This window comes from Hypanus sabinus (assembly GCF_030144855.1).
Source record: "Hypanus sabinus isolate sHypSab1 chromosome X1 unlocalized genomic scaffold, sHypSab1.hap1 SUPER_X1_unloc_17, whole genome shotgun sequence".
Lineage (NCBI taxonomy): Eukaryota > Metazoa > Chordata > Chondrichthyes > Myliobatiformes > Dasyatidae > Hypanus > Hypanus sabinus.
Window position 1 is genome coordinate 151,968 of NW_026778965.1, and position 19,267 is coordinate 171,234.

Below are 19,267 nucleotides of genomic sequence, written 5' to 3' on the forward strand. Positions count from 1 at the left end.
GATAGAGTGGATGTGGAGAGGATGTTTCCTGTAGTGGGGGAGTCTAGGACCACAGACAGAGTGGATATGGAGAGGATGTTTCCTATAGTGGGGGAGTCTAGGACCACAGACAGAGTCGATGTGGAGAGGATGTTTCCTATAGTGGGGGAGTTCAGGACCAGAGGACACAGATACAGTGGATGTGGAGAGGATGTTTCCTATAGTGGGGGGTCTAGGACCAGAGGACCCAGATAGAGTGGATGTGGAGAGGATGTTTCCTATAGTGGGGGAGTCTAGGACCAGAGGACACAGATAGAGTGGATGTGGAGTGGATGTTTCCTATAGTGGGGGAGTCTAGGACCAGAGGGCACAGATAGAGTGGATGTGGAGAGGATGTTTCCTATTGTGGGGGAGTCTAGGACCAGAAGACACAGATAGAGTCGATGTGGAGAGGATGTTTCCTATTGTGGGGGAGTCTAGCACCAGAGGACACAGATAGAGTGGATGTGGAGAGGATGATTCCTGTAGTGGGGGAGTCTAGGACCAGAAGACACAGATAGAGTTGATGTGGAGAGGATGTTTCCTATAGTGGGGGAGTCTAGGACCAGAGGGTATAGCCTCAGAATCGTGGGACGTCCATTTAGAACAGATGAGGAAGAATTTCTGCAGCCAGTTGATAGTGAATCTGCGGAATTTGTTGCAACGGGCAGCTGTGGAGGCCAAGTCATTATGCATACTTCAGGCAGGGTTGATTGGTTCTTGATTAGTCAGGGCATGAAGGGTTAAGGGGAGAGAGCAGGTGATTGGGGGCTGAGAGGGAAAATGGATCAGCCTTGATGAAATGGCGGAGCAGATTTGAGGGGCCTCATGGAATGAATACCTGGCCACTCCCACCGCACCCCAGAAACTCTCAGACCCAGCACCGTCAGGAGCATCAGGACTGGGGCTGTCAGACTGGGGAACGGTTCCTTCCCCCAGGCTGTGAGACCAGTGAATCCCCTGTCACCACCGAGGTCTCGTCAATACCACCCATCCCACAATCTCTCTGACCCACCACCGTCAGGACGGAGGTACGGGAGCATCAGGACTGGGACTGTCAGACTGGGGAACAGCTCCTTCCCCCGGGCTGGGGGACTAATGTGTACCTGGCCACCACCAAAGGTCTCATTTCCACCACCCATCCCACAATCTCTCTGACCCACCACCGTCAGGGAGGAGGTACGGGAGCATCAGGACTGGGACTGTCAGACTGGGCGACAGCTTCTTCCCCTGGGCTGGGAGACTAATGAACACCCTGCTGCCTCCCGAGGGTCTCGTCACTGGGACAGTGAGCTGTTTACTGCGCACGAGAATCATTTTCAAGTTGTAGTTTATTGACTTATTTATGGTGAAGTTTTGTTTTATGTGCTCTGTGTGTGCGTGTGTCTGTGCGTGTGTCTGTGTGTGTGTCAGTGTGTGTGAGCGTGTCTGTGTGCGTGTGTGTGTGTGCATGTGTCTGTGTGTGCGTGTGTGTGTGTGCATGTGTCTGTGTGTGTGTGTGTGTGTGTGTGCATGTGTCTGTGTGTGTGCGTGTCTGTGAGAGTGTCTGTGTGTCTCTGTGTGTGAGTGTGTGTGTGCGTGCGTGTGAGTGTGTGTATCTCTGTGTGTGTGCCTGTGTGTGTGAGAGTGTGTGTGTGCGTGTCTGTGTGTGTGCGTGTCTGTGTGTGTGCGTGTCTGTGTGTGTGCGTGTCTGTGTGTGTGCGTGTCTGTGTGCGTGTCTGTGTGTGTGCGTGTCTGTGTGTGTGCGTGTGTGTGTGTGTGCGTGTGTGTGTGTGTGCGTGTGTGTGTGTGTGCATGTGTGTGTGTGTGCGTGTGTCTGTGTGCGTGTGTCTGTGTGCGTGTGTCTGTGTGCGTGTGTCTGTGTGCGCGTGTCTGTGCGCGTGTCTGTGTGCGCGTGTCTGTGTGCGCGTGTCTGTGTGCGCGTGTCTGTGTGCGCGTGTCTGTGTGCGCGTGTCTGTGTGCGCGTGTCTGTGTGCGCGTGTCTGTGTGCGCGTGTCTGTGTGCGCGTGTCTGTGTGCGCGTGTCTGTGTGCGCGTGTCTGTGTGCGCGTGTCTGTGTGCGCGTGTCTGTGTGCGCGTGTCTGTGTGCGCGTGTCTGTGTGCGCGTGTCTGTGTGCGCGTGTCTGTGTGCGCGTGTCTGTGTGCGCGTGTCTGTGTGCGCGTGTCTGTGTGCGCGTGTCTGTGTGCGCGTGTCTGTGTGCGCGTGTCTGTGTGCGCGTGTCTGTGTGCGCGTGTCTGTGTGCGCGTGTCTGTGTGCGCGTGTCTGTGTGCGCGTGTCTGTGTGCGCGTGTCTGTGTGCGCGTGTCTGTGTGCGCGTGTCTGTGTGCGCGTGTCTGTGTGCGCGTGTCTGTGTGCGCGTGTCTGTGTGCGCGTGTCTGTGTGCGCGTGTCTGTGTGCGCGTGTCTGTGTGCGCGTGTCTGTGTGCGCGTGTCTGTGTGCGCGTGTCTGTGTGCGCGTGTCTGTGTGCGCGTGTCTGTGTGCGCGTGTCTGTGTGCGCGTGTCTGTGTGCGCGTGTCTGTGTGCGCGTGTCTGTGTGCGCGTGTCTGTGTGCGCGTGTCTGTGTGCGCGTGTCTGTGTGCGCGTGTCTGTGTGCGCGTGTCTGTGTGCGCGTGTCTGTGTGCGCGTGTCTGTGTGCGCGTGTCTGTGTGCGCGTGTCTGTGTGCGCGTGTCTGTGTGCGCGTGTGTGTCTGTGTGAGTGTGTGTGTGTGCGTCTGTGTGTGCGTGTGAGTGTGCGTGTGTGTGTGTGTGGGTGCACCGTGGCACGGAGGGAGACGTCCTGTCGTTTGGTCGTCTGTATGTACAGTGGGCCTGCTCTGATTCCGCCTGTGCCCCGTTCACAGGACATTTCGTGGAGACTGTCAAGTGCAAAGTGAAGTGCGTCCAGAACTTAACTCCCAACGTGGGCGGGTTCTTTGTGGAGAAGTTCGTGGCCACAATGTACCACTACCTGCAGTTTGCCTACTACAAACGTGAGTAAAACAGTTCTCCCCCCCCCTCCCCGCTTCCCCCTCTCATTCCAACTCCCTCACCCTGACCGTTTCTGGGTTCACACCCCTAGGATGACCTTCTTCCCGATGGTTGAGAGGTTATAACTCTCCCTGAACCTGGTGGTGTGGGTCCTGAGGCTCCTGGACCTCCTTCCTGATGGTTGAGGGTGATAACTGTTCCTGAACCTGGTGGTGTGGGTCCTGGGGCTCCTGTACCTCCTTCCTGATGGTTGAGGGGTAATAACTGTTCCTGAACCTGGTGGTGTGGGTCCTGGGGCTCCTGTACATCCTTCCTGATGGTTGAGGGGTAATAACTGTTCCTGAACCTGGTGGTGTGGGTCCTGAGGCTCCTGTACCTCCTTCCTGATGGTTGAGGGGTAATAACTGTTCCTGAACCTGGTGGTGTGGGTCCTGGGGCTCCTGTACCTCCTTCCTGATGGTTGAGGGGTAATAACTGTTCCTGAACCTGGTGGTGTGGGTCCTGAGGCTCCTGTACCTCCTTCCTGATGGTTGAGGGGTGATAACTGTTCCTGAACCTGGTGGTGTGGGTCCTGGGGCTCCTGTATCTCCTTCCTGATGGTTGAGGGGTAATAACAGTTCCTGAAGCTGATGGTGTGGGTCCTGGGGCTCCTGTACATCCTTCTTGATTGTTGAGGGGTAATAACTGTTCCTGAACCTGGTGGTGTGGGACCTGAGGCTCCTGTACCTCCTTCCTGATGGTTGAGGGGTAATAACTGTTCCTGAACCTGGTGGTGTGGGTCCTGGGGCTCCTGTACCTCCTTCCTGATGGTTGAGGGGTAATAACTGTTCCTGAACCTGGTGGTGTGGGTCCTGGGGCTCCTGTACCTCCTTCCTGATGGTTGAGGGGGTAATAACTGTCCCTGAACCTGGTGGTGTGGGTCCTGAGGCTCCTGTACCTCCTTCCTGAGGGTTGAGGGGGTAATAACTGTTCCTGAACCGGTGGTGTGGGACCTGAGGCTCCTGTACCTCCTTCCTGATGGTTGAGGGGTAATAACTGTTCCTGAACCTGGTGGTGTGGGTCCTGGGGCTCCTGTACCTCCTTCCTGATGGTTGAGGGGTAATAACTGTTCCTGAACCTGGTGGTGTGGGTCCTGGGGCTCCTGTACCTCCTTCCTGATGGTTGAGGGGGTAATAACTGTCCCTGAACCTGGTGGTGTGGGTCCTGAGGCTCCTGTACCTCCTTCCTGAGGGTTGAGGGGGTAATAACTGTTCCTGAACCGGTGGTGTGGGACCTGAGGCTCCTGTACCTCCTTCCTGATGGTTGAGGGGTAATAACTGTCCCTGAACCTGGTGGTGTGGGACCTGAGGCTCCTGTACCTCCTTCCTGATGGTTGAGGGGTAATAACTGTCCCTGAACCTGGTGGTGTGGGACCTGAGGCTCCTGTACATCCTTCTTGATTGTTGAGGGGTAATAACTGTTCCTGAACCTGGTGGTGTGGGTCCTGAGGCTCCTGTGCCTTCTCCCTGATGGCAGCAGTGAGAGAAGAGCGCGGCCTGGGTGGTGAGGATCTCTGACGATGGACGCTGCTTTACTCTGGCGATGTTTCTTGTCGATACACTCAGTGGTCGGGAGGGCTTTACCCGTGAGATACTGCGCCGAATCCACTACGTCTTGCAGGCCTTTCTGTTGAAAGGCGTTGGTGTTCCCGTACCAGGCCGTAACGCAGGCAGACATCATACTTTCCACCGCACATCGAGAGTATTTTTGATAACCTCGACCCCCCTGAGGAAGCAGAGGCTCTGTCATGATCTCTTTGCAGTTACGTTTACTTCATATGGTGGGTCCAGGGCTGGTCCTCTGAGATAGTGACCCCCAGGGACTTAAAGTTACCGACCCTCTCCATCTCTGATCCTCCGATCAGAGGCTCATGGACCCCTGGTTTCCCTCTCCAGAAGTCTCCAATCGGTTCCTTGGTCTCGCGGACACTGAGTGAGAGGTCGTTGCTATTACACCGCTCGGCCAAGTTTTCGGTCTCCCTCCCGTGCGCTGATCCATCGCCCCCCTCGATACGGCCCACAGCGGTGGTGTTGGAGCCGCACAGTCAAAGGAGGAAATCGAGTGGAGCTGGGGGGCTAAGTCCGGTGCTCCTGCGCCGATGGGGAGGAGATGTTTCTGCCTATCCAGACTGACTGGCGTCTGCAAGGGTGGAAATCCAGAGTCCGGTTGAACAAGGTGGTGTTGGGTTAGGGTGATGGAGCTTTTGGCCGGGGGTGGGGTGATGGTGTTAAATGCCGAGCTGTAATCGAGAACGAATATCCTGATGGACAGACAGACATATTGATCCCGAGGGAAACTGGGTTTCGTTACAGCCGCACCAACCAAGAGTAGTCTAGAAATATAGCAATATAAAACCATAAATAATTCAATAATAATAATAATGTTAATCAAGCCAAGTGGAAATAATTCCAGGACCAGCCTATTGGCTCAGGGTGTCTGACACCCCGAGGGAGGAGTTGTAAAGTTTGATGGCCACAGGCAGGAATGACTTCCAATGACGCTCAGTGTTACATCTCGGTGGAATGAGTCTCTGGCTGAATGTACTCCTGTGCCTAACCAGTACATTATGGAGTGGACGGGAGACATTGACAAGATGGCATGCAACTTGGACAGCATCCTCTTTTCAGACACCACTGTCAGAGAGTCCAGTTCAACCCCCACCACATCACCAGCCTTATGAATGAGTTTGTTAATTCTGTTGGTGTCTGCTACCCTCAGCCTGCTGCCCCAGCACACAACAGCAAACGTGATAGCACTGGCCACCACAGACTCGTAGAACATCCTCAGCATCGTCCGGCAGATGTTAAAGGATGTATTTACACCTGGAGTTACCCCTCTCTCACTCCCCTCTGCCCCCACACTGAGTGTTTCGGGTTCACCTATTGGGCAGTCCCACTCTCACTCCCCTCTTGTGTCCCCCACCCTGAGTGTGTGTTGTATTTCTAGCAGCAAGGGTATCTACGAAAGGAGATGCCTCCGAAAGGCAGCATCCGTCATTAAGGCACCACACTCAGGTTGGAGGAACAACACCTTATATACCGGCTGGGTAGCCTCCAACCTGATGGCATGAACATTGACTTCTCTAACTTCTGTTAATGCCCCTCCTCCCCTCTTACCCCATCCCTGATATATTTAGTTAGCTTCTCCCCCCCTTTTTTCTTTCCCTCTGCCCATCACTCTGCTCATTCTCCATCTCCCTCTGGTGCTCCCCTCCCCCTTTCTTTCTCTCAAGGCCTCCTGTCCCATGATCCTTTCCCTTCTCCAGCTCTGTATCACTTTCACCAATCACCTTTCCAGCTCATAGCTTCATCCCACCCCCTCCGACTTTCAAATCTCTTACTGTCTTCCCTTTCAGTTAGTCCTGACGAAGGGTCTCGGCCGGAAACGTCGACAGCACTTCTCCCTGTAGATGCTGCCTGGCCTGCTGCGTCCCACCAGCATTTTGTTTGTGTCCATCATTAAGAAACTGCCCCCCCCCTGCCACCATCACCCAGGACAAGTCCTCCCCTCATTGCTACCATCAGGGAGGAGGGACGGGACACACACTCAAAATTCAGAGTAAAATTTATTATCAGAGGACAGACACGTCACCACATACAACAACCCAGAGTATCTTTTCCCTGCGGATATACTCCGCAAATCCGTAGAATGGTAACTGTAGGCAGGGTCAATGAAAGATTGACCAGAAGACGACAAACGGTGCAAGTGCAAATGTAAATAAGCAGCCATTAATAACGAGTTTGAGATGAGATAATGAGTCTGTGATGTGAGCCGGTTGTGGGTACGTCCCAGTAGGTGAGTGGAGTTACCCCCTCTTGTTCAAAAGCTCAACTTTTTAAAAAAATTTATCTTTTTGAGTTTCTACAATGCGACGAAACAAAAAAAAAGTTAAAAAAAGAGGTTTATACAGTGCAAAACTTAACAAAGTACAGTTCATAACAATTAAGCAAAGCACCCATAGCAGAATCGTGTACTTAGCACCCTACCCAGCCACTGCCCAACTCCAAGCCAACCTTACGATACGTAAAAACTATATCACCCCAGAGCTGTATTTATAAAAAAGATATATTGTCCACTACCTCATCTATAATATGTTTACCCATCAAAAAACAATCTGTAAATCTTAATCTTAAGAAGCTGGAAGTAAGGGGTTTAAATGCAAAAGGAAAAACAGGGAAGGGATGCACCCGGAATCTAAACGGGAATTATGAAAATATTCGGGAAAAGGTCCACACACCTTCTGGAACGTTATGTCCGAATTAAGAAGTGAATAATGCATCTTTTCAAGGACTGAGCTGGACGTCGTGTCCCTGAGCCGTTGAGCATGAGTGGGGTGGGTCAGCATCTCCCCGCCTGAGAAGGACAAAGGAGAGGCGGAAGACAATGTACCACGCTGAGAAGAGCTCAACTAACTTTTTAGGAACGGCTTCTCCCTCCGCCATCAGATTTCTGAAGCTTGACACCGATAATAAGTTGCAGTTTGAACTTTGAGTGTGTGTCCTGCACTTCCTCCCTGATGGGAGCAATAGGGGGGTGGGGGGGGGGGGGTGTCCTTAATGATGGATGCTGTGTTTTTCAGGCATCCCCTTTCGAAGATGTCCTCGATGCTAGGAATACAGCACACGTGAGCACGACCTCACAATTTGCTCTGTTTTTGGTGGTATTTAATCATTTACAAGTATTTTTTTATTGAAACTTGTAGTAACTTTTTAATGTAAGTTGCACACTTTTCTGAACTTATTCTGAAAGCTCTCTACGCAAAGCTTAAGGCCGAGGAGTATAGACGTGCCTTCTCCTCATTGTTATGGAGTCTGAAGACAGGCACTCAACGATTCAGGGACAGCTTCTTCCCCTCTGCCATCAGGGAGGAGGTACAGGAGCCTGAAGACACACACTCAATGATTCAGGAACAGCCTCTTCCCCTCTGCTATCAGGGAGGAGGTACAGGAGCCTGAAGACACACACTCAGTGATTCAGGAACAGCCTCTTCCCCTCTGCCATCAGGGAGGAGGTACAGGAGCCTGAAGACACACACTCAATGATTCAGGAACAGCTTCTTCCCCTCTGCCATCAGGGAGGAGGTACAGGAGCCTGAAGACACACACTCAATGATTCAGGAACAGCTTCTTCCCCTCTGCCATCAGGGAGGAGGTACAGGAGCCTGAAGACACACACTCAATGATTCAGGAACAGCCTCTTCCCCTCTGCTATCAGGGAGGAGGTACAGGAGCCTGAAGACACACACTCAGTGATTCAGGAACAGCTTCTTCCCCTCTGCCATCAGGGAGGAGGTACAGGAGCCTGAAGACACATACTCAATGATTCAGGAACAGCCTCTTCCCCTCCGCCATCAGGGAGGAGGTACAGGAGCCTGAAGGCACACACTCAACGATTCAGGAACAGCTTCTTCCCCTCTGCCATCAGGGAGGAGGTACAGGAGCCTGAAGACACACACTCAATGATTCAGGAACAGCCTCTTCCCCTCCGCCATCAGGGAGGGGGTACAGGAGCCTGAAGACACACTCTCAACGATTCAGGAACAGTTGCTGCGAAGCATTTTTGGCGAGGAGCGCATTTTTTGGCGTAGTTTATGCGTAGAACGTACCTACGGCGTTCATTTGACGGAGAAGTATAAATCAGCCAATGCCCATATGTCTTATGGTATTATGGAGAGGATGTTTCCAATCGTGGGGGAGTCTAGGACCAGAGGACACAGATAGAGTGGATGTGGAGAGGATGTTTCCAATCGTGGGGGAGTCTAGGACCAGAGGACACAGATAGAGTGGGTGTGGAGAGGATGTTTCCAATTGTGGGGGAGTCTAGGACCAGAGGGCACAGATAGAGTGGATGTGGAGAGGATGTTTCCTATAGTGGGGGAGTCTACGACCAGAGGGCACAGATAGAGTGGATGTGGAAAGGATGTTTCCTATAGTGGGGGAGTCTAGGACCAGAGGGCACAGATAGAGTGGTTGCGGAGAGGATGTTTCCTATAGTGGGGGAGTCTAGGACCAGAGGACACAGATAGAGTGGATGTGGAGAGGATGTTTCCTATAGTGGGGGAGACTAGGACCAGAGGACACAGATAGAGTGGGTGTGGAGAGGATGTTTCCAATCGTGGGGGAGTCTAGGACCAGAGGACACAGATAGAGTGGGTGTGGAGAGGATGTTTCCAATCGTGGGGGAGTCTAGGACCAGAGGACACAGATAGAGTGGATGTGGAGATGATGTTTCCTATAGTGGGGGAGTCTAGGACCAGAGGGCATAGATAGAGTGGATGTGGAGAGGATGTTTCCTATAGTGGGGGAGTCTAGGACCAGAGGGCACAGATAGAGTGGATGTGGAAAGGATGTTTCCTATAGTGGGGGAGTCTAGGACCAGAGGGCACAGATAGAGTGGATGCGGAGAGGATGTTTCCTATAGTGGGGGAGTCTAGGACCAGAGGACACAGATAGAGTGGCTGTGGAGAGGATGTTTCCTATAGTGTGGAGTCTGGGACCAGAGGACACAGATAGAGTGGATGTGGAGAGGATGTTTCCTATAGTGGGGGAGTCTAGGACCAGAGGACACAGATAGAGTGAATGTGGAGAGGATGTTTCCTATAGTGGGGGAGTCTAGGACCAGAGGACACAGATAGAGTGGATGTGGAGAGGATGTTTCCTATAGTGTGGAGTCTGGGACCAGAGGACACAGATAGAGTGGATGCGGAGAGGATGTTTCCTATAGTGGGGGAGTCTAGGACCAGAGGACACAGATAGAGTGGATGTGGAGAGGATGTTTCCTATAGTGGGGGAGTCTAGGACCAGAGGGCACAGATAGAGTGGATGTGGAGAGGATGTTTCCAATCGTGGGGGAGTCTAGGACTAGAGGACACAGATAGAGTGGGTGTGGAGAAGATGTTTCCAATCGTGGGGGAGTCTAGGACCAGAGGACACAGGTAGAGTGGATGTGGAGAGGATGTTTCCTATAGTGGGGGAGTCTAGGACCAGAGGGCACAGATAGAGTGGCTGTGGAGAGGATGTTTCCTATAGTGGGGGAGTCTAGGACCAGAGGGCATAGATAGAGTGGATGTGGAGAGGATGTTTCCTATAGTGGGGGAGTCTAGGACCAGAGGGCACAGATAGAGTGGATGTGGAAAGGATGTTTCCTATAGTGGGGGAGTCTAGGACCAGAGGGCACAGATAGAGTGGATGTGGAGATGATGTTTCCTATAGTGGGGGAGTCTAGGACCAGAGGGCATAGATAGAGTGGATGTGGAGAGGATGTTTCCTATAGTGGGGGAATCTAGGACCAGAGGGCACAGATAGAGTGGATGTGGAAAGGATGTTTCCTATAGTGGGGGAGTCTAGGACCAGAGGACACAGATAGAGTGAATGTGGAGAGGATGTTTCCTATAGTGGGGGAGTCTAGGACCAGAGGACACAGATAGAGTGGATGTGGAGAGGATGTTTCCTATAGTGGGAGAGACTAGGACCAGAGGACACAGATAGAGTGGGTGTGGAGAGGATGTTTCCAATCGTGGGGGAGTCTAGGACCAGAGGACACAGATAGAGTGGGTGTGGAGAGGATGTTTCCAATCGTGGGGGAGTCTAGGACCAGAGGACACAGATAGAGTGGATGTGGAGATGATGTTTCCTATAGTGGGGGAGTCTAGGACCAGAGGGCATAGATAGAGTGGATGTGGAGAGGATGTTTCCTATAGTGGGGGAGTCTAGGACCAGAGGGCACAGATAGAGTGGATGTGGAAAGGATGTTTCCTATAGTGGGGGAGTCTAGGACCAGAGGGCACAGATAGAGTGGATGCGGAGAGGATGTTTCCTATAGTGGGGGAGTCTAGGACCAGAGGACACAGATAGAGTGGCTGTGGAGAGGATGTTTCCTATAGTGTGGAGTCTGGGACCAGAGGACACAGATAGAGTGGATGTGGAGAGGATGTTTCCTATAGTGGGGGAGTCTAGGACCAGAGGACACAGATAGAGTGAATGTGGAGAGGATGTTTCCTATAGTGGGGGAGTCTAGGACCAGAGGACACAGATAGAGTGGATGTGGAGAGGATGTTTCCTATAGTGTGGAGTCTGGGACCAGAGGACACAGATAGAGTGGATGCGGAGAGGATGTTTCCTATAGTGGGGGAGTCTAGGACCAGAGGACACAGATAGAGTGGATGTGGAGAGGATGTTTCCTATAGTGGGGGAGTCTAGGACCAGAGGGCACAGATAGAGTGGATGTGGAGAGGATGTTTCCAATCGTGGGGGAGTCTAGGACCAGAGGACACAGATAGAGTGGGTGTGGAGAAGATGTTTCCAATCGTGGGGGAGTCTAGGACCAGAGGACACAGGTAGAGTGGATGTGGAGAGGATGTTTCCTATAGTGGGGGAGTCTAGGACCAGAGGGCACAGATAGAGTGGCTGTGGAGAGGATGTTTCCTATAGTGGGGGAGTCTAGGACCAGAGGGCATAGATAGAGTGGATGTGGAGAGGATGTTTCCTATAGTGGGGGAGTCTAGGACCAGAGGGCACAGATAGAGTGGATGTGGAAAGGATGTTTCCTATAGTGGGGGAGTCTAGGACCAGAGGGCACAGATAGAGTGGATGTGGAGATGATGTTTCCCATAGTGGGGGAGTCTAGGACCAGAGGGCATAGATAGAGTGGATGTGGAGAGGATGTTTCCTATAGTGGGGGAATCTAGGACCAGAGGGCACAGATAGAGTGGATGTGGAAAGGATGTTTCCTATAGTGGGGGAGTCTAGGACCAGAGGACACAGATAGAGTGAATGTGGAGAGGATGTTTCCTATAGTGGGGGAGTCTAGGACCAGAGGACACAGATAGAGTGGATGTGGAGAGGATGTTTCCTATAGTGTGGAGTCTGGGACCAGAGGACACAGATAGAGTGGATGCGGAGAGGATGTTTCCTATAGTGGGGGAGTCTAGGACCAGAGGACACAGATAGAGTGGATGTGGAGAGGATGTTTCCTATAGTGGGGGAGTCTAGGACCAGAGGGCACAGATAGAGTGGATGTGGAAAGGATGTTTCCTATAGTGGGGGAGTCTAGGACCAGAGGGCACAGATAGAGTGGATGCGGAGAGGATGTTTCCTATAGTGGGGGAGTCTAGGACCAGAGGACACAGATAGAGTGGCTGTGGAGAGGATGTTTCCTATAGTGTGGAGTCTGGGACCAGAGGACACAGGTAGAGTGGATGTGGAGAGGATGTTTCCTATAGTGGGGGAGTCTAGGACCAGAGGACACAGATAGAGTGAATGTGGAGAGGATGTTTCCTATAGTGGGGGAGTCTAGGACCAGAGGACACAGATAGAGTGGATGTGGAGAGGATGTTTCCTATAGTGTGGAGTCTGGGACCAGAGGACACAGATAGAGTGGATGCGGAGAGGATGTTTCCTATAGTGGGGGAGTCTAGGACCAGAGGACACAGATAGAGTGGATGTGGAGAGGATGTTTCTTATAGTGGGAGAGTCTAGGACCAGAGGGCACAGATAGAGTGGATGTGGAGAGGATGTTTCTTATAGTGGGAGAGTCTTGGACCAGAGGACACAGGTAGAGTGGATGTGGAGAGGATGTTTCCTATAGTGGGGGAGTCTAGGACCAGAGGACACAGATAGAGTGGATGTGGAGAGGATGTTTCCTATAGTGACGGAGTCTAGGACCAGAGGACACAGATAGAGTGAATGTGGAGAGGATGTTTCCTATAGTGGGGGAGTCTAGGACCAGAGGACACAGATAGAGTGGATGTGGAGAGGATGTTTCCAATCGTGGGGGAGTCTAGGACCAGAGGACACAGATAGAGTGGGTGTGGAGAGGATGTTTCCAATCGTGGGGGTGTCTAGGACCAGAGGACACAGATAGAGTGGATGTGGAGAGGATGTTTCCTATAGTGGGGGAGTCTAGGACCAGAGGGCACAGATAGAGTGGATGTGGAGAGGATGTTTCCAATCGTGGGGGAGTCTAGGACCAGAGGACACAGATAGAGTGGGTGTGGAGAAGATGTTTCCAATCGTGGGGGAGTCTAGGACCAGAGGACACAGGTAGAGTGGATGTGGAGAGGATGTTTCCTATAGTGGGGGAGTTTAGGACCAGAGGGCACAGATAGAGTGGCTGTGGAGAGGATGTTTCCTATAGTGGGGGAGTCTAGGACCAGAGGGCATAGATAGAGTGGATGTGGAGAGGATGTTTCCTATAGTGGGGGAATCTAGGACCAGAGGGCACAGATAGAGTGGATGTGGAAAGGATGTTTCCTATAGTGGGGGAGTCTAGGACCAGAGGGCACAGATAGAGTGGATGTGGAGATGATGTTTCCTATAGTGGGGGAGTCTAGGACCAGAGGGCACAGATAGAGTGGATGTGGAAAGGATGTTTCCTATAGTGGGGGAGTCTAGGACCAGAAGACACAGATAGAGTGAATGTGGAGAGGATGTTTCCTATAGTGGGGGAGTCTAGGACCAGAGGACACAGATAGAGTGGATGTGGAGAGGATGTTTCCTATAGTGTGGAGTCTGGGACCAGAGGACACAGATAGAGTGGATGCGGAGAGGATGTTTCCTATAGTGGGGGAGTCTAGGACCAGAGGACACAGATAGAGTGGATGTGGAGAGGATGTTTCCTATAGTGGGGGGAGTCTAGGACCAGAGGGCACAGATAGAGTGGATGTGGAGAGGATGTTTCTTATAGTGGGAGAGTCTAGGACCAGAGGGCACAGATAGAGTGGATGTGGAGAGGATGTTTCTTATAGTGGGAGAGTCTTGGACCAGAGGACACAGGTAGAGTGGATGTGGAGAGGATGTTTCCTATAGTGGGGGAGTCTAGGACCAGAGGACACAGATAGAGTGGATGTGGAGCGGATGTTTCCTATAGTGGGGGAGTCTAGGACCAGAGGACACAGATAGAGTGGCTGTGGAGAGGATGTTTCCTATAGTGTGGAGTCTGGGACCAGAGGACACAGATAGAGTGGATGTGGAGAGGATGTTTCCTATAGAGGGGGAGTCTAGGACCAGAGGGCATAGATAGAGTGGATGTGGAGAGGATGTTTCCTATAGTGGGGGAGTCTAGGACCAGAGGGCACAGATAGAGTGGAGCTGGGAAGGATGTTTCCTATAGAGGGGGAGTCTAGGACCAGAGGGCATAGATAGAGTGGATGTGGAGAGGATGTTTCCTATAGTGGGGGAGTCTAGGACCAGAGGACACAGATAGAGTGGATGTGGAGAGAATGTTTCCTATACTGGGGTAGTCTAGGACCAGAGGGCACAGATAGAGTGGATGCGGAGAGGATGTTTCCTATAGTGGGGGAGTCTAGGACCAGAGGGCACAGATAGAGTGGAGCTGGGGAGGATGTTTCCTATAGAGGGGGAGTCTAGGACCAGAGGGCATAGATAGAGTGGATGTGGAGAGGATGTTTCCTATAGTGGGGGAGTCTAGGACCAGAGGGCACAGATAGAGTGGATGTGGAAAGGATGTTTCCTATAGTGGGGGAGTCTAGGACCAGAGGGCACAGATAGAGTGGATGTGGAGAGGATGTTTCCTATAGTGTGGAGTCTGGGACCAGAGGACACAGATAGAGTGGAGCTGGGAAGGATGTTTCCTATAGTGGGGGAGTCTAGGACCAGAGGACACAGATAGAGTGGATGTGGAGAGGATGTTTCCTATAGTGTGGAGTCTAGGACCAGAGGACACAGATAGAGTGGATGCGGAGAGGATGTTTCCTATAGTGGGGGAGTCTAGGACCAGAGGACACAGATAGAGTGGCTATGGAGAGGATGTTTCCTATAGTGGGGGAGTCTAGGACCAGAGGGCACAGATAGAGTGGATGTGGAGAGGATGTTTCCTATAGTGGGGGAGTCTAGGACCAGAGGGCACAGATAGAGTGGATGCGGAGAGGATGTTTCCTATAGTGGGGGAGTCTAGAACCAGAGGGCACAGATAGAGTGGAGCTGGGAAGGATGTTTCCTATAGTGGGGGAGTCTAGGACCAGAGGGCACAGATAGAGTGGAGCTGGGGAGGATGTTTCCTGTAGAGGGGGAGTCTAGGACCAGAGGGCATAGATAGAGTGGATGTGGAGAGGATGTTTCCTATAGTTGGGGAGTCTAGGACCAGAGGACACAGATAGAGTGGATGTGGAGAGGATGTTTCCTACAGTGGGGGAGTCTAGGACCAGAGGACACAGATAGAGTGGATGTGGAGAGGATGTTTCCTATAGTGGTTAAATCTAGGTCTCGAGGGTACAGCTTTAGAATACACTGATGTCTCTTTAGAACAGAGATGAGGAAGAATTTCTTTAGCCAGAGGGTGGTGAATCTGTGGAATTCATTGCCACGGACGGCTGTGTAGGCCGATTCATTGGGTACAATTAAGCCGGAGTTTGATAGTTTCTTGGTTAGTCGGGGCATCAAAGGTTTCAGGGAGAAGGTAGGAGAACGGTGGGTGGGCGGTTTGCATATTTGAGAGGGTTAATAAATCAGCCATGATGGAGTGGCAGAGCAGACTCGATGGGCAGAATGGCCTTGTCCTGCTCCTTGTGTCTTGTGGGCTGAAGATCGAGAATGCTGGGGCGTCTCGTCTTTTGCGTTTAACTGTGCAGGACTTGTGGGGGTCATTGTCTCCGACCCGGGTGTCACAGGGCTACCCTGCTGGAAGTCCGATTTGCTGGGGGGGGGGTGGGGGGTGGTGGGGGTTGTTGAGGGGTACTGACGAGCGCCTTGCTTTGCCAGTGAACGACATTAAGAACGCCGTGTCCTGCGTGGCGACCTACATGCTCTTTGACCCCGGCGACGAGATCATGCAGCAGAACGTGGTCTACTACCGATTCTACCGGGAGAAGTGGGGCCTGCAGGAGGAGGATTTCCAACCCAGGCTGGTGAGTTGCCCGGCTTCCTCCCTCTCACCCCCTACCTCCTCCTGTCCCACCCAAACCCCCCTCCCACTCAGCCTCTGCGCTGTGGCGGCCAAAACTTCCTGGTCAGGGGCGGGCGGGGAGTAAATGCAGAACTTAGAACGTAGATCAGTATAGCCCACGGTCAGACCCCTTGGTCCACAATAGAAACAGAGGAGAAGCCTGCAGCACATTACAGGCCCTTCGGCCCACAATGCTGTGCTGGACATGTACTTGCTTTAGAAATTACCCAGGGTCACCCATAGCCCTCTATCTTTCTGAGCTCAATTAGTACCAGTGTTGTACTGAACCAATTTGTCATCAAATGCCCAAATGCGAGGAAATCTGCAGACGCTGTAAATTCAAGCAGCACACACAAAATGCTGGTGGAACACAGCAGGCCAGGCAGCATCTATAGGGAGAAGCACTGTCAACGTTTCGGGCCGAGACCCTTCATCAGGACTCAAAACAGGTTCAATACTGCCCCCTGCTGACTGGGAGGATTCAGGAGAGTGGTCCCAACATCTAAACCAGGTTCAATACCGCCCCCTGCTGACCGGGAGGATTCAGGAGAGTGGTCCCAACATCTAAAACAGGTTCAATACCGCCCCCTGCTGACCGGGAGTGTGAGGAGGATTCAGGAGAGTGGTCCCAACATCTAAAACAGGTTCAATACTGCCCCCTGCTGACCGGGAGTGTGAGGAGGATTCAGGAGAGTGGTCCCAACATCTAAAACAGGTTCAATACCGCCCCCTGCTGACCGGGAGGATTCAGGAGAGTGGTCCCAACATCTAAAACAACAACACACACAAAATGCTGCTGGAAATTCAAACAACAACACACACAAAATGCTGCTGGAACACAGCAGGCCAGGCAACATCTACAGGGAGAAGCGCTGTCGACGTTTCGGGCCGAGACCCCTTGTCAGGACTAACCGAAAGGAAAGATAGAAAGAGATTTGAAAGAAGTGGGGGGGGGGGGGGGTGGGAAATGCGAAATGATGGGAGAAGACCGGAGGGGGGAGGGATGAAGCTAAAAGCTGGAAAGGTGATTGGCGAAAGTGATACAGAGCTGGAGAAGGGAAAGAATTAGGGGACGGGAGGCCTCGGGGGAAAGAAAGGGGGAGGGGAGCACCAGAGGGAGATGGAGAACAGGAAGAGTGATGGGAGAGAGAGAGAGAAAGAAAAAAGAGGGTGGGGGAAAATAAATAAATCAGGGATGGGGTAAGAAGGGGAGGGGCATTAACAGAAGTTAGAGAAGTTAATGTTCATGCCATCAGGTTGGAGGCTACCCAGCCGGTATATAAGGTGTTGTTCCTCCAACCTGAGTGTGTCTTTATCTTGACAGTAGAGGAGGCCGTGGATAGACATATCAGAATGGAAATGGGACGTGGAATTAAAATGTGTGGCCACTGGGAGATCCTGCTTTTTCTGGCGGACCGAGCGTAGGTGTTCAGCGAAACGGTCTCCCAGTCTGTGTCGGGTCTCACCAATATATAAAAGGCCACACCAGGAGCACCGGACGCAGTATACCACACCAGCCGACTCACAGGTGAAGTGTCGCCTCACCTGGAAGGACTGTCTGGGACCCTGAATGGTGGTGAGGGAGGAAGTGTAAGGGCAGGAGGGAGATCGGTGGGAAGGGATGGGGGGGGGGGGACAAGTGGACAAGGGAGTCCCGTAGGCAGCGATCCCTGTGGAAAGCAGAAAGGGGGGGGAGGGAAAGATGTGCTTGGTCATGGGAGGTGGTGGAAATGCCCAACTGAACTGGTTCCTGCTGCCTACACAATGTCCATATCAAATTCTGGGGTTTTACCGGAATTTCCAGCATCTGCAGATCAATGTCCGCGTCCTTCCCTCTCCCGCACCTTATTTTTTGGTCGACAAAATAACAGCTATCACGAACCGAACACGGCCCTATGACAAAGGAGTTGCCTCGGACCTGTTGGGGATGTTCAAACCCGAACGGTTCAACTTAAACTCACTAATTTTTATAGGTGCACCGTAGAAAGCATTCTTCTAGGGTGCATCACAGCCTGGTATGGAAGTTGTCCTGTCCAAGACCGGAAGAAGCTGCAGAAGATCATGAACACAGCCCAGCACATCACACAAACCAATCTTCCATCCTTGGACTCACTTTACACCGCACACTGTCAGAGCAGAGCTGACAGGATAATCAAGGACATGACCCACCCAGCCAACACACTTTTTGTCCCACTTCCCTCCGGGAGAAGGTTCAGGAGCTTGAAGACTCGTACGGCCAGATTTGGGAACAGCTTCTTTCCAACCGTGATAAGACTGCTGAACGGATCCCGACCCGGATCTGGGCCGAACCTTCCAAATATCCGGACCTGACTTGCACTACCTTACTTTCCCTTTTCTATTTTCTAATTATGATTTACAATTTAAATTTTTATTATATTTACTATTGATTTCTACTTCAGGGAGCGCGAAGCGCAGGAACAAATATCGCTGTGATGATTGTGCACTCTAGTATCAATTGTTTGGTGGCAATGAAGTCAGCGAAACAGGAATGAATGATAGGACATCAGAACCCCAAAGTCAACCCCCCCCCCCAATGCTTGTACCAGCTCTGACGCTATCCCCCCACCCCACCCCACCCCCTCCCCAACCATGCATGTAATAGTAAAAGTCCTGGAGGAGACCTCAATTCGGCGTCCATCGAGAACAGTCCATAACCCAGCACTTGGGTATCTGTCTGTCTCCGCACCCCCCGCCCGGGTACACCGGCTCCGACAGGCGGGCGAAACCAGGTGAGGGTAGCCGGCGGGCTTTGTGCCCGGGTGAGACAGGTGTCCTAGCCCGTGAAGTCAGCTCGGCTCCCTGCGTCTCGTGGCTGACTGGAGAAGCAGGGTCTCAGAGTCGTGTGCCGCCTACGCGCTGGGGCGACAAGTGAACCTCCGATTCTCCCCCCGCTGCTGCCCACGTGGAGTTTGCTTGATTTCCCGCTGAATCCCCCGACGGTGCAAAGGCCTATGGGTCGGGAGGTGAACGGGTCACGTGGGCGTAACCAGATACCGCGGGCAGGAAGGGGGCCCGTTATCGTGCTGCGTGTCCGAACTAATTGAGTAGCAGCTCGTTGTCAGTCAGTTTGGGATGTGGCCCCTACCCTCTTTGTTCCCCTTTGCTAACAGTCTTTACCCCCCCGATCGCCTTTGCTAACCGTCTTTACCCCCCTTGTTCCCCTTTGCTAACCGTCTTTACCCCCCTTGTTCGCCTTTGCTAACCGACTTTACCCCCCCTTGTTCCCCTTTGCTAACCGTCTTTACCCCCCTTGTTCGCCTTTGCTAACCGTCTTTACCCCCCTTGTTCCCCTTTGCTAACTCTTTACCCCCCCCCTTGTTCGC

The 19,267-nt window shown here is 52.5% G+C and overlaps 1 protein-coding gene across 2 annotated transcripts in view; it reads left to right on the plus strand.

The window, feature by feature from the left end:
* LOC132385614 (endoplasmic reticulum protein SC65-like) overlaps window positions 1-19,267 on the plus strand; it is a 52,446-nt gene that overhangs the window by 25,135 nt on the left and 8,044 nt on the right. For both annotated transcript variants that reach the window (XM_059957787.1, XM_059957788.1), the window contains exons 4-5: window positions 2,858-2,986; window positions 15,740-15,885. In XM_059957787.1, the coding sequence (XP_059813770.1) occupies window positions 2,858-2,986; window positions 15,740-15,885 (275 nt within the window). The remainder of the gene's footprint in view (window positions 1-2,857; window positions 2,987-15,739; window positions 15,886-19,267) is intronic.